Raw genomic sequence first — 15,520 nt, forward strand, 5'->3', positions numbered from 1 at the left:
GCAGATAAAAAAAATGAACATTTAGACTGCAGACGAAAAGAAAAAGAGCAGTTTGAATATTAAAAGCATCATCAACAAGCAGCCCAAATGACTCTGTGAGCTAAAGGTGAAATATAAAACAAACCACACGTTATTATTAAAGACAAAGTGAGCATGGCAGACGTACTTCCAGGTTGCTGGAGGACGGAGACACGGTGGCGATGATGGAGGTTTTGGTTCGTCCTCCCAGCGAGTCCTGAAGGATCCGGGTCAGCTTGGACTCTCTGTGGGACGAGAGCAAAGAATTCAGAAAAAGAACATTATTATCAGCCGATATATGGTGGAGGATTTCAGGTAAAAACGGCGGCTAAATGTTGAATAAAAGAGGAGCAAAGATCAGAATCTGAGCAGAGCTGCAACAACCGATGGATGAAGTTGTTGACTGAGAATTTATTCACAACCTATTTTGATATTTAATAATCAGCCTGAATAGTTTATTTAATGAAAAAAAAGTCTCATTTCTCTGCCTCCGGCTTCTTAAATGTGAATATTTTCTGTTTTCTTTCCTCCTGTGTGACAGTAAACTGAAAATCTTTGGCTGGTAGACAAAACAAGAGATCTGGCTTTTGGGAAAGAAAAATGTTTCACAATTTATTACATTTTATCCACAAACAAGAAAAGCACAGAGAGCGCAGTACTCCAAAGGCTGCTCATTCCTTGTATAATTTCCAACGGCTGAAATATTTAAAAAAATAAATAAATCTATAACTTGAAACGTGCCCCATATTACTAAGAGTTGTAAATAAGAAAAAAAAATGTCCAAAATGACTAAAAATTTGCCTAAAATTGAATTTAAACTTGCCCAAAATGACTATAAAACTGTCCCAAATAAGTTGAAGCGTGTCCTTATTGACTCATAAATTCACATTTCTTACATTTGAAACAGTTATATGTTTTAATTTTTGTGTATTCTTTTTAAAACACAATATACCCTGTATGCTTCATGCTTATTTTTTCCCACATAAAGGGAAATTATTTAATATCTTCCAGCATTTTTTAACATCAACAAGCTTTGTTCTCTTTGTAATGTTATTATTAACATATATTATATTATATTATATTATATGGTTTTCTATTAAAAAAAAAGTCTGAAAATAAAACCTTAAGTGTCCCAACATGTCAGTCATTTTGGGAAAAACTTGAGTCTCAACAATTAGTTGAGAAAATAAAAATTAAGGTCAACGTTCTTGCAAAAACAATTCCAAACAATGTGAACATTTTAGGTTTTGGCTGCATCATGTAACAGTAAACAGGACATCTTTAAATCTGAACTGTTGTTAAAAGCTGAAATGGATGATTTACTGAGGAAAAACATCTAATTATTGGATAACTTAACCCCATCCCACATCGTCCGACAGTTTTACAGGTAAAAAGGTGCATTTTAAAGCTCTGTTACTTAACAAACTGGTTATTTTTGTGGCTCTGACCTGTACGGGATGTGAGGCCTCTTCTCCACCAGAGCCGTGATCACCCGGCCCAGCGTCAGCAGAGACTGGTTGATGTTTCCGGCTTCACGGGCTCGTTTGTCCACAGCGCCGGAGCGTCCGATGTTCTCACTGCCGGCCAGATCCACCTGAGAAGAACGGCATTTGTGCTATTTCCCAGCATGTAAATTAAGTTCAGTTGATCACAGTTTATGGTTATCTTATTCTAGCTTAATAATGAAGCTAAAAACCTGCTGGTGGGTGTGAAGGGCAAAAAAATCTGCAAAATGACATCATTTAACTTATATATTCTGTTGATTTTTTATCTTATTTTACCTTGGCTTTCTACCCTAATATTCCGTGCTGTCTCATTGATTAACCCTTTATTGAATATCCAGCTGCTGTAACGACTTCATTTTTCCTCCAAGGATTAATAAACTCTTTTCTCAAAAATGATCAAATCTAAGATTATTATTGTGACATTTCCAGATCATATTATTCTACATGTTCCATTTAAAAATTCACCAAAATTTAACCATCTGCTCAGACCAGATCCTGTAAAAAACTAAAAATTCTGCTCTCCTCGGTGCAGCCATGAAGCCATCAGTGACTGAACTGAGACCGACAGTAACGTGACAAAAATTCAGGGGCTGCGGGAAGCGTTTACATAAAACAGAGGAGATTAGTGTGAACGCATGTTTAAAAACATATTTTAGGGAGTAAAATATCGATAGTGTGAGCAGAAACCATTTTTTCTAGTATTAGTAGAACATGTGGACACTTGGAAAAATGTTGATTTTATGTTCCTTAATTTAAAAATAAATAATAAAAGAGATTCAACTTTATCACTCTCTTTCGTATGATATTATAATTTTGCTATTTCCACAATGGACATTTCTGAATTCAGACTAAAACACAGAATTTTCGATTTTCCAACGGTCCTTGAACTCATCGTGTGTCATCTGCGTTTCTCCGTTAAGAAATGAACCAAATCAAACCTTCTAAATAAAATAATTCTCAGCTGAAATGTGTGATATTTCATCAAACTCGCTTTATTTTTCATACGTCGTTTAAAAATTTGCTAAAAAATTAACTGCTTGCTCCAAACGGATTCTCTAAAAAACAAAAAATTTTGAGCTCATCGACACAACCATGAAGCCGTCTGCGACTCATCTGTGACCGGCAGCCATTTAATACAAATTCAGGAACTTTTCGGATGAACTGCAGGCAGTGTTTACACCGAGCAGAAGAATACTAAAGCAAAATAAAAGCGCAAATAGTAAAATATCTATAATTTGTCGAGCCTCTATTTTCTTTCCAGCGCTGAAAACATCTGTGGAAAAATACTGTACATGCTACAGGTTTTAGCTAAAAATACAATCTAATAAATGTACCTTTAATTGTTGTTTCTCATGATTTCTGTCTTTCTAACCGTGACACGCTAATATTTCTGAGTTCTCTCTCCTCCTTCACGGTTTTTCTGTTTCCACAGAGGTTCAGGACTTCAGAAAAATGACCCCACAGTGAGTAAACTCGTCTGACTTGGAGGATCGTTACCAGATTGAGTTTGCCGATCTTCACCAGCTCCTCTCCGTCCACGGTGATTTCCTTCATGTGGATGGTGACGGAGAACACGGAGTGGGAACGACTGCACAAACACGAGAGAAGAGGAAGAAGGTCAACAAAAACAACACAGTCTAGCCGTTGCCGTGGCAGCTGGAGGCCGTCTACCTGGAGTAGGCGTTCATGAGCGTGGAGGCCGTCCTCCTCTTGGCTGCTCCTCGCTCCAGGATCTGATAGACCTCGTCTTTGTTGTGGACCGTCACCTCCTCCAGGCCTTTCACCACCACGCCTCGCTGCGACACAAACACCACACTGGAAAAAATGCCCCTCTCAAAACAAGAAAAAAAGAACTTATTTCAAGGAACTTTTTCCTTGAAATAAGTGAAAAAATCTGCCAATAGAACAAGTGAAAAAGGGCTTGGTAAGATTTCCTGAAGTATGATATGATCTTGAGATGTTAAAATTAGCTGGGAAAACTTATTTTGAGCTGTATTTTTATCAGGATTGTCAAGCTTTGGTGTCTTGTTCCTCCAGTTGTCCTCATTTACGGCAACAAAAAATATTGTTTCTTTGTCTGAATATTTTTATTTTTTTTAATTCAGAAAAAAATCCCCCAAATTCATAAAAAAAATGCAAAATCTTCAGTAAGAAGTTTCCCCTGAATTTTTTTTTTAAAATCCCCAAATTTGACAAGAAATGAAAATTATAAAAAAATATATAAAAATTGTAAATATTTCCAAAAAAATATCTAAAGTGATTACATATATGTCAGTAAAATTTCTAATATTTTCTTTAAGAACATTCAGAAAAAAAAAATCAACCAAAATCCAGCGAAATTCGCTGGATTTTGGTTGATTTTTTTTTCTGAATGTTCTTAAAGAAACATTTTTTAAAAATATTCTCTATTTCCACCAAAAAATGTTCAAAAATTTCCCCAAAGATTTCAGAAAATGTGGAAGTCTTCACTGTGAAAATATTTTCCCCCACATTTTTAAACTTTAAAATGGGTCAACTTGACCAGCAGGATGACAGGAGGGTTAAAAGAAGATCATTTAAAGAGATATTTAAGATGCACTGTCTTAAAACAAGTCCCTCCATCTTGCTGAAGTGTCACCTATTACGTGAATTTATCTTAAGTCAAGTGGGATGAGACATTTAGACTAAAAATAAGAAACAGGCTTGGTGGGATTTTGAGTTTTTGCGGTGCAGAGACGCTCGCCCACCTTGTTCCGCGGGTCGTCGAAGAGCTGCAGCCGCTCGTTGACGTCCTCGGTGGGGCTGAGCAGGTCGAACAGCTCCTCGTTGTAGATCTCCAGCAGCGACACTTTGACGGAGAACTCGGTGCCGTTCTCAGAGAGTTTCTCGAAGATCTGGTGCAGCGTTCGTGGGATGATGCCGGCCAGAGGGTCCTGAAGACGGACATTCACTTAATCCAGAATCCACTCAGTTTACAGAAGCAGTCTGAGGGTTTTTCATATTTATGTTCATCAAAGTTTCACCAACATGCACGTAAATAACACGTACTTCATTCAGGTTTGGTGTTTGTAGCTTGAAAACTGATGTGGAGCCAAAGACGATTAATTTTTGACTACATGAACTAATCAAACCCAGACTTTGTTGCACCGACTGCGATTTAGGTTTATAATCTGTTCTCATTACTTTTAATATGACTATTCATCTATTTGTTCTGGATTTACTGCTGCTTTGTTTTTAAGGGCTTATGTTGATTTTCTCTGGTAAGCACGTCATGACTTTGTGTGTAAAAGATGCTACAGAAATAAACTTCACTTATTTAGTAAATAATCAACATTTTGATAAACGATTAATTGATTTGAGCAATTTTTAAGGAAGAAATACTGTTTCCAGCTTTAAATGTGAGCATTTTCAGTTTTCTTTCCTGTGACAGTAAATTAAACATCTTTGAGCTTTGGACAAAATAAGACTTCTGAGGACGTCATTTTGGGACTTTTTTTGTCAATAACAGACTAAACAGTTCATCTAGAAAATAACAGCTGATAGTAAGGAAGAAATAATCTGTTTCCGGCTTAAATAAGAATATTTTCTGTTTATTTTTCCTCCTCTATGGCAGTAAATAAAAGATCTTTGTGCTGTGAAAGATGCTACAGAATAAACTTTGTTTACTTACTAGTTAATCATCAACACTTTGACTTAATTTTTAGGAACAAACTGTCTCTTTCCAGCTTTAAATATGAATATTTTTTGTTTTCCTTCTTCCTCTAGGACAGCAAATTAAACCTATTTGTACTATGGACCAAACATGACTTCTGAGGACGTCATTTTGGGGTTTTGGGACTTTTTATTGTCATCTGTAGACTAAACAGTTAATCTAGAAAATAACTGAAAATAATGGTGAGTTGCTGCCTGACAATAAAACCTCAGTTTCCCAAAATGTCAAACAATTATTTTGATAAAACAATTAGCCAATGGGAAGAAAATGAAGCAAAGATTTTCCAAAAATTAGCACATTTTTTACTTTGTGGACTCAGTAAACAGGAAACCTTTAAAGCTCGTGTCCGGAGTTTGAATCGCAGCGTCTCCCAAAACACTGTTGGTCCCTCCCTCTGATTTCGCCCCTTTATTTGTGCACGCTTGTCATTACACTCGTGTATCCCTCTGGATGACGTTGTTTATCAAACTTAGTGCATTTACGCGTGTATATGTGTTACATTGTTTATTTATTTCTATCTAGAGTTCAGAATTGCATGAGTCCTCTGACGAAGAGTATGTCCCAGACGCCCCAACATCTTCCTCCAGAGGTCGGGCATCTGAACGAAGCCGTCAGGCGGGCTATGGAGGCCGTGGTCGGGGAGCGACGCGAGCACCCCGAGCCAAAAAACGTCCTGCAGTCTCTTGGCCTGACAAGCCGTGGGATTGGTAACTTTTCTGGAAGTTGCTGATCCCTGATGCTCTCTCCTCCACAAGCAAAACAAATGTGCGCGCGGTTGCGTAGTGCGTAGCTCGCCCACCTCTGCATGGGCTTGCTTGCTGTGCGCGTAACCGTTGATTGACAGCATGACAAAGCTGAAGCTCGAACTTGATTGGTCGGCAGCGACCGGCGCTTTTTGGAATAACATGGGGGTCTATGAGAGGAAGGCGGAGCTCAGGAATAAATTTTCATATCGCGTTATTCTAACTTTATATTATAGTATCGAACTAGACTAACACATTTAAGCTTTGTTAAAAAAATGATACATAAATTGAAAACAAACGGAAACTCCGGACACGAGCTTTAAGAATGGACTGTTAGAAGTGAAAATGGACAACAGGTGTTTGATCAGAAGCTCATGTCTCTTTTACTGGAGAATTTAGAGCTTTACAAACTGAGAACCAAAGTATGTTTCCATCTTATCATCCACTGATTTACTGTGCAAACTGAACACAAGCTGAGAACCTTCTTCTTCAAACCGCCTGAGCTCACCTCCTCCCAGGTAAACTCTCCGTCTGGACTTCGTTCTCCCTCCATGGTGAACGTCTTTCCTGTTCCCGTCTGGCCGTAGCTGTTTTCATTTCACGGTAATTTGTAAGTCATTAGTTTGAACACATGTAAACGGCAGATTTTATAGTTTATTAGGTGTTTATTTATCTGGTTTCTGAGCCGTATGTCTGCAGAAAACTCACGCGAACACGGTGCAGTTGTATCCCATGATGACTTCGTCCAGGATCGGACAGACGACGCTCCGGTAGACGTCGATCTGTTTGGCAGCCGGACCGAACACCTGAAGGAAGAATTAAAGAGGCTTAAAACACAGAAAAACAGGCCAAAAACTGCACCTTAACTGAGGGATTATTTTAGCGATGCTTTTCTCATCTTATATTGGAGTAAAAGTCGAACTATTTAACCCTCTGAACCCCAAAACCCTCTGCTGTGTTTCATCACAGCAGGAAACTGTAAAAACAGAAAGAACTGTCAGATTTTAAATGTTCTAAACGTGTCTTCTGTGACACGGCGTTGCATCACAAAATGTAGTCGAATCTCAGCTTAAAATTGAGAAATGTCATCCAAATTGCTCAACGCGACACGTTTATTAAAATCGCCAAAAATACACTGTTTATGTTCTGCAGATTCTGTAAAAAACTAAAAATTCTGCACTTTATTTATGCAGCAGTGGAAGCTTTAGTGAGCTGGATGCCACAGAAAGTCCTGCTGCAAAAAATTCTGGCTTTTTAACAGAACTGCAGGCAGCGTTCATCAAGCAGACAGGAGAGAAGCCTGAAGATAAAATAAAAATTCCCTAAAATATCGATAGAACACGACGGGCCGAAAGTTTGGAAGCAAGATCAAATTTGTATAAAAAAGATAAACTAAATAAAGATGATTACTATATAAAGGGTCACTCTTGCTTTTGTCATTTTCTGTTTCATTTCTGTCTTTTTGTGTCTCGTTTCTGTGTGTTTTTGTTGTTTTCTGTCGTGTTGCTGTCATTTTGTGTCTAGTTTTTGTTGTTTTGTCTTGTTTTTGTCTTTTTATGTCTCATTTCTGTCGCTTTGTATTTAATTTCTGTCGTTATCTGTCTTGCTTTTGTCATTTTCTGTTTAATTTTTGTCATTTTGTGTCTTGTTTTTGTTGTTTACATCATCGAAAAGTTTTCCTAAAGAATGGGCAGAGCAAAGCTATGTCCTCTCTTCTATTTTTCATATTTTCATCATGTTGTCAACCTTGACTGAATGTCTCTCTCTACCTCATATTACCATGATCAGACTCATTCTTTGGACTGTTTTCCATCAGTCAGTTTGTCCTCTTGGTCAGCAGTAACAGCTAGCTAAATATCTAGCTTCTACTGCTGAGAAAAAGATCACATTAGCATGGATTAGAGTAGGGTTAGCAACAACACAGAAAACATGGAATAAAAATGCTACCATTGATGTGCAAACTGAGCCAATCAAACCTTTGATAGTTTATTACCCATTATTGATGAATATGGAGCAGAAAACGGGGAAAGAGAAGGTTTATTTTTCAAACATTTTGACGCTCAAACTGCTGCTCACCATGTCGAAGGTGTAGGTCTTTCTTGACGCCTTGTCGTTCATCCCTCCCGTCTTCACCATCACCTCCTTTCTGCTCTGATCGCAGTCGATGACTCCGTAGGACGACTTGCGCTCGACGGTGTTGAAAGGTCTGAAGACAGAAAAGCAGAAGGACGTCAGACACAAAGATAAAATCATCTGCAGCTCAAAACGCTGAAAAAAGGTCAAATATTTTATTAGTTCCAGCTCCTCAGATATCACAATTAACACTTTTCTTTGTTTTACATCAATAAAAGGGTGTTTTTGGACTGTTTGTGCTTCCAGATGCTGCTGTGGAGATTTTGAAAATAGTTCTGACATTTTTCCAAACTTATTGAATCAAAACGTCACTTTTTAAGTTGGAACATAAAGAAAATGATACATAAAGGTTGGGACAAATCAAACACTAAATATTCTGACAGCTTTCCTAAACTACCGTTGGGTTTTAAGGCTTGTTGGTTTTGAGTTTTCATCCATTTTTAGCGAGAGAAACAAACTGAATTTCATTGTACGACGATAAAAGCGATTTGATTCGTCACAACACTTTTGTTTGCAAAACAGCTACAACATGATGGCTGTAAGAGTTTAGTTTTTGCACAAAAAACTGAGAAACTTATTTAACACCATTCCATGCTATGTGACTGTTTAACATTTTAATATTTAGTGTTTTTTCACCCCTTGCAGAGGTTTTAAAGGGCGTCAGAGGAAAATAACCAGCGCCAAAGTGTCAAGAACTGAAAATAAACGTCATTCAACTTTTTACCGAGTTTTGTTAATCAGGGTTTAATTTACTCAAGCAGAATGGATGTTTTTGTTCATGGAACAGTCAGAAATAACAGGAAAATACACAGATTTCTGTGGCATAAGGCAGCACAGAGTGTGGAGGAATCATCTTATAGTCGACCCGTTCTGAGCGGTAAAACCTTAAAATATCTTTTTATTTCTATGCAGGGGAACAACAAACACGACTTTTTCCTGATATTTATTCTCTCCTCTGACTATTTAAGGCTGTAAAATAACATTAAACGGTTAAATATTCCAGTTACAGCTTTCTGAAGCTGAAGGTGACATCTTTACTTCTGAATTCGTCCCAAAACCCAAAGAAATTTAGTTTACAGCCACATTACAAAAACAGGAAATGCTCAGATCTTAGAAGCTGTAGCCAGCACTGACAAAAGAGGATTAATTTAAACAGCAATTAACAAAGTCAGATACATTAATAAAGCCACAGTTTGGTTTTCTATAATAAATTTACACTTAAATCACGGAGCAAAGCGTCTGTTTTGTGTCTGATATTTTGTTGTTTTAACGAAGCTTAAATCTTGTGTATGTTTCCAGAATCAAAGTTTGCACAACAATCTAGATCAGGGTGTCAAACATGTGGTCTGTGGGCCAAAAGTGGTCCTCCAGAGGATCCAATCGGCCCTCAAGGTGCAAAAACTACAGAGAAGACACTAACTGCAGATTGTAAATGAGTATATTTATAATAATTTCTGTACCATGACAAGTTGTTTTGATCATAAAGTGAAATACTGGTTTGTTCATTGTTCTTTTGTGTCTCATTTTTGTCATATTCTGTCTTGTTTTTGTTGTGTTTGGTCTGACTTTTGTTGTTCGTCTCATGTTTTTGTCATTTTGTGTTTTTTTTTATCTCGCTTGTGCTTTCTGTCTTATTTTTGTCATTTTGTGTTTTGCTTTATTCTTAGTTTTGTGTACTGTTTGTGTCCTTTTTTTGTCTCACTGGTGTTGTCTACTTTTTTGTTGTTTTGTTTCGCGCTTTTGTCATTTTTGGTCTCATTTGTGTAATTATTTTGTCTCGTTTCGTCATTTGTCAATTTTTTTTCTCTTTTGTCTCATTTTTATCATTCTGTGTCTTGTTTTTGTCATTTTGCGTCTCATTTTTGTAATATGTTGTCTTGTTTTTGTTGGTTTTTTTAGGCTTTTCTAAAGTAAAATACATCATTCAGTTCCAGATAGCTGTGACTAAACATTTTGTCTCTTCCGAGGAACTCTGATGTGGAAGTTGTAATGAGGAAATGATAAACTGAGGCAGAACAATGTTGAAATTGAACTTATTTTTCTTAAGAAATTACAGGTTGTTCATGATGTTTTGTAAAAAGATAATTTCTTAAATGTGAACATTTTCAGAATGAACTTTTTTTCCACTAAAGCACAGGAACCATTAGGAGGTGTGCTTATTTACAGGCTGTTATGCTGAGATTTTATTGGTCCGGATCACTTGAGGTTAGATTGGGCTGAATGAGGAACCTGAAATAGAATGAGTTTGACAACTTTGCTCTGGATGAACGCTAAAAATAACTAAAAAGATGCTGTCCTCTACAATACTGTTCAGCATTTTTCTGTGTCCACATCAAACTTCCTCTTTTTTTGGAGTCAAGCTTTAGGAATCAAACTTAAAATCTGCAGCGCTGCAGCTGAGAACGTCGATCAACACGATTATCTCCGTAAAATGTCCTGAAAATGCCGGAAAATACCGGTAATGAAAAGTGGCCAAAATGCATGAAGACACACATAAAACAGAAAAAGCAGCTGGACTCAGAGTACGTGTGACGGTTATGTTCATTAAAAAAAAAAACATCATGAAAATAACTTCACAGCAGTTGATGAAATATTATTTTTATCTAAACAGCCTCAGGAGTCTTTAAAATGTCAAACTGACGCTCACAATAACAAGTGTTGTTCAACAGCCTCCTGGGTTTATAAAAGGATTTTTCTTAAATTAGCTCTGAATGTCGTTACTGCCCACAATAAACACTAAATCCTTCTCCAGCGTCATATTTTAACTGCAGCACTATTATTCCGCTTCCCAGAATATCTGCAATTTAAGGTAGTTTTTTAAATTTAGTTTCAGGTTAGCAATATTGAACATTCAGAGCTTCTGTAGGTTCTCCAAGCTAAATGGAGAGACTTTTTAATACCACATTAAATGCAATTTAGAACCTGCTGAAGCACATAAAAATAAGTCAAACAAAGTACAAATCAGAGTTAATATTATTCATTAAATCATTAATCATGACCTTTATGTGAAAAAAACAAAAAAGATTTAACAGTATAAAAAATACACATTAAAAACCACATATTCAGTTTACATGAGGTTGTTTTTTTATGTTGATTGAAGGAAATAATAATATATTTTAATTCAACAGTTTTGCCTATTAATCAATCAATTAATTAATTAGAAAATATTTTCATTATTGTTGAACAAAACAAAAAATTACTTCTTTAAAAGGTAAAATTTTCTGATTGATGAACATTAGGAGGGTTTTAAAGCCGTTTAATTTTAGACATATAATTCAAGTCCTTTTAAAAATACTTTTGTTGACATTCATATTTAATTTTATTGGCTAAAACTACAATACTTTAAGACTTGGAAATATATATATTTTCCACAAAGACATTTGCAAGAAAAAAGTAAAACAAAATATAAAATTGAGGATTTTTAATGTCTGTTATGAGGAAATCAGTGATTTAAATGTTCAATACATGCAGATATAGTTTTAAAAGGGCAATTTGAGAAGAGTTATTTATCTCACATTATTGACTAAAGTCAGACATTTAAGCTGAAGTTGGGTTTTATAAATATATTGAATTATCTGAGATGTTTGCAGAGGATCTAACGGATCTGGAGCCCTTCTGACCACGCAAACAGGGGATTTAGCATCGACAAAAATCACAAACAACAGCAGGAGGAAACTTAAATGAGTGTGGATCGTCTCTCATTACCTGCATCTGACCACCACCTGGATGTTTCTGCCCTTCTCCTCCCGTTTGGCTCCGTTCTGGTTGTGTGAAGCCATGGCTGCAGAGATGATGTGCTCTGCAGTTAGCCTGGAAACACCGGCAAACCACACAATTAGCGAGCTAAACGACAGTCCTGGCGATGTTAGCTACGAAGAAGTTAGTTCACGACGGCTCATAAATGACACAGACGGTGTTTAGCTACTACTAAACTAAACTAAAGAAGAACAAACCTTTTACTTTTTGATTAACAAGCAGAAGTTAGCATCCTGAAGTTAGCTACAACTAGACAAACTGAAATTGGCGTTAATCCAAACTTACCGAATGAGGGTGTTAGCTTTGGCTCGTCTCTCTTTACGAGTTATCCGCTTTTAGTTTCCACTAGATAAACAGTTAATTATAGTATAATCGGCGTGTTCCAGCTCCTCAGACAACGCAGTAGCACCCCACTATAACTTATCTGGCGCTCTGATGCCTCCGACCAGACAAATTTCAAATTGTACTTTTAAATTTCCCTCAGCCAATAGCGGCAGAGCAACGGCCAAACAAACAACACCATTGGTCAGAGAGAACACGTGATGACTTCGGCGCGGAGCATCACGGGAAGATTATCATTCATGAATAACAAAGAAATTCCACCAGGGGGCGACATTGTCTTGGAAAATAATATGACGAAATATTATGTTATTTATTATCTTTATTATATAATATTTTATTAGTTTTTGACTTTGAAGTTTGTTTGTATATTTCAAATATATTCCAGTTTCGATTATTTTTATATTTATTCTTATATATTCAATTTTTTTGCTTTTATACATTTGTATTGATATATATTCATATATTTTCCAGTTTTTATTATTTTAACTTGCTGTTGTGTATTTGCTTTTGCATTTATTCATGTATATATTTCACTTTTTTTATTACTTTTTGTTTTAGATATATTTTTTATATTTATTCAGATACATTCAAGTTTTTATCATTTTTTTGTTTTAGATATTTGTTTGTAGATTTTTTCATATATATATATATATATATATATATATATTCCACTTTTATTATTTTATTTTTTATGTATATTTGTGTTTTTTGTTTCTCTCTATATATTCATATTTATTTATATATATTCCAGTTTTTATCATTTTTATTTTGATTTTATATATTTGTGTTTATATTTATTCATATATATTCCATTTTTATTATTTTTATTTATACATTTGTTTTCATGTTTTTTCATATACATTCCATTTTTCAATTACATTTTTATATATTGGTTTTCTATTTATTCATTTATATTCCAGTTTTTATTCATTTATTTTTATTTATTTGCTGTACTGTTTTTAACTTAAAAGTTTTATGTTGTATATACTGTTTATGTTGTGATATTTTATACATATATTTTGGAGTTATTTTTTAGCAGCTAATGCACCGAAATTTCATTCAAACGTGCAACAGCCAGTGTATGTTCTGAATGACAATAAGGTGGCTATTCTATTCTATTCTATTCTATTCTATTCTATTCTATTCTATTCTATGTAGTTTCTAGTTTTATATCCCTGTTTTAAGTTGTTCAGTTCTTACTTACTAAGCAGACTTGAAATTGGTTTTTACAGTATCTCCTTTATCAGTTATTATTTTTTATTATTCAATGAGTTTTCAAAAATGTGGTGGTCGTTTTGTGTCACTTTATAGTTTGCAGTGTATTTATGTGACTGATTTACGTCTCCTTGTGGACCGTTTTTATTTAGTTTTACGTTTGTCTGCATCCTGTTGTAGTTTTGTGCGTCTTTGTGGCTGTTTTTGCGTCTCCCTGTCATAATTTCATGCCTTTTTATGGATGTTTTGCTTCTTTTTGTTTTCTTTCTGTCTCCAGTGTGTCTTTCTATGTTTGTTTTACATTTTTTTGCTGTCATTGTGTGTCTCCTCGACATTGTTCTGTGTCTTCTTCGCATCAGTTTGCATCCCTTTGTCGTTTTCTGTCTCTTTGTGGTCCTTTTGTGTTTCCTTGTGGTCGTTTTGCAGGTCTTTCTGCATCCCCTGTGATCTTTGTTTGTCTTTGTGTGGTTGTTTTGCTTTTTTGGGGGGTTATTTTTGGATCATCTTCTTTTCACTTGGTGTCTTTTTGTGGTCATTGCACATCTTTTGTTATCATTTTTGCAGCTTTTTGTTGTCATTGTGTACCTTTGTCATTGTTTGGTGTCACCCTCTGATTCATTTGCGTGTTTGTACTGCAGTTTTGTGTATCTTTGTGGTCATTTTCTGCCTCTACCTCACAGTTTCATGTGTCTGTGTGGGTGTTTTGCATCATTTTAAACAGAAGCTATAGAACAGAAGCCCTCTGACCTCTTGGGTCTCTGGGCCTGTTTGCCTTCTGGTCCATTTAATAATCTATCTACGTCTGCAGGGAGTTAAATAAAACGTATAATATATAATAAAACTGTAAACACAACATCTCAACAGCACTTTATGGCAGCAGACACACTTGAATCTAAATATACAGCTGTGATTTGCAGAAGTATAATTTTGAAGCAAAAAATCTAATAAATTAGTAAATTAACAAAAAGGAAATTAGTGAAAAAAAGGAAAAATGTTGTTTCTTTCCCCCTCATGTCGTCCTGCGAGCAAAAATTGACCCGAAAATGTGGAAAAAATACATTTTCACAGTGAAACATTTTCAACATTTTTGGGAAATTTTTCAATATTTTTTGGTGGAAAAAAAGATGTTAAAAATGTTTCTTTAAGGTAATTTAGCTGGATTTTGGTTGATTTTTATGTGAATGTTCTTAAAGAAAACATTAGAAGTTCTTACTGATATATATGGAATCACTTTAGATATTTTTAGGATTTTTTTGGAAGATTTTCACTCATTTTTGGAAAATATTTGCAAGAATTTTCTTGTCAAATTTGGGGGATTTAAAAAAAATAAAATTTTAAGCAAAACTTTTAAGGAATTATTGGAATTTTTCCTGAAGGTTTTGCAAATTTTCTGAAATTTGTGGATTTTTTTGTTGAATTTTCGGATTTGTTTCAGACAAGGAAACTATTTTTTTGGTGCCTGTAAATGAGGACAACAGGAGGGTTAAACACAAACGCACACATGAATTTCCAAACATCACACATCAACCCATTCTATGGATCATTTAAAGGCTGCAAACTCCAACATTTTGGTGCATTTTAACAAAGAAATGTAAAAAAAAAAAAAAAAGAGTAATTATTCATACATTAAAGTGGTGGGTTTGTAGCACAAATTCATACTCAGACAAATGAAAAAAATGACCTGAAAAACTTACAAATCAAGACTAAATAATATTTAGAATCAGTTTTGTTGCAGAATAGGCTTCAACACGGTGGTTTGATTTATCACAGTAAACACTGATGAGAAAAACATTTTTAAAGAAAGAAAAAAGATTTTAGAAAAGGGAGAACAAAGAAAACAGCAAATGTAGAAAGTCCAAGGAATATTAAAAATGAAAAAGTAATACAGCGTGCAAAAATGTGCAAGATCGCATGGTGTAAACAAGAAGAAATGTACACTTAGTTAAAAATAATAATATTTCTAAAAACTGAGAGCTTTTGTCCCATATTGAGTGAGGATGCAGAGACTGAGGAGGTGTCCTTAGATGTCTGTGTACTAATATAGAAATTAATACCATAAATAAACACAACTAATAAATAAATAAAGACCAGAAATGAAAAGAACTAAGAGTGTATCG

General features: G+C 35.2%; 1 protein-coding gene across 1 annotated transcript in view; it reads right to left on the reverse strand.

Moving 5' to 3' along the window:
- The window catches only part of kif11 (kinesin family member 11), a 31,788-nt gene extending 19,493 nt beyond the window's left edge, over positions 1 to 12,295 (reverse strand). The window contains exons 1-10 of the mRNA XM_051959696.1: positions 12,132 to 12,295; positions 11,796 to 11,900; positions 8,034 to 8,163; positions 6,666 to 6,763; positions 6,466 to 6,544; positions 4,250 to 4,435; positions 3,195 to 3,319; positions 3,021 to 3,111; positions 1,467 to 1,612; positions 167 to 263 (exon numbers count right to left, since the gene is read on the reverse strand). Of these exons, the coding sequence (XP_051815656.1) occupies positions 167 to 263; positions 1,467 to 1,612; positions 3,021 to 3,111; positions 3,195 to 3,319; positions 4,250 to 4,435; positions 6,466 to 6,544; positions 6,666 to 6,763; positions 8,034 to 8,163; positions 11,796 to 11,869 (1,026 nt within the window). The 5' untranslated portion in view covers positions 11,870 to 11,900; positions 12,132 to 12,295. The remainder of the gene's footprint in view (positions 1 to 166; positions 264 to 1,466; positions 1,613 to 3,020; positions 3,112 to 3,194; positions 3,320 to 4,249; positions 4,436 to 6,465; positions 6,545 to 6,665; positions 6,764 to 8,033; positions 8,164 to 11,795; positions 11,901 to 12,131) is intronic.
- Between the last annotated feature and the right edge of the window lie 3,225 nt (positions 12,296 to 15,520).

The sequence above is a fragment of the Acanthochromis polyacanthus genome, chromosome 15, assembly GCF_021347895.1.
Source record: "Acanthochromis polyacanthus isolate Apoly-LR-REF ecotype Palm Island chromosome 15, KAUST_Apoly_ChrSc, whole genome shotgun sequence".
Classification (NCBI taxonomy): Eukaryota; Metazoa; Chordata; class Actinopteri; family Pomacentridae; genus Acanthochromis; species Acanthochromis polyacanthus.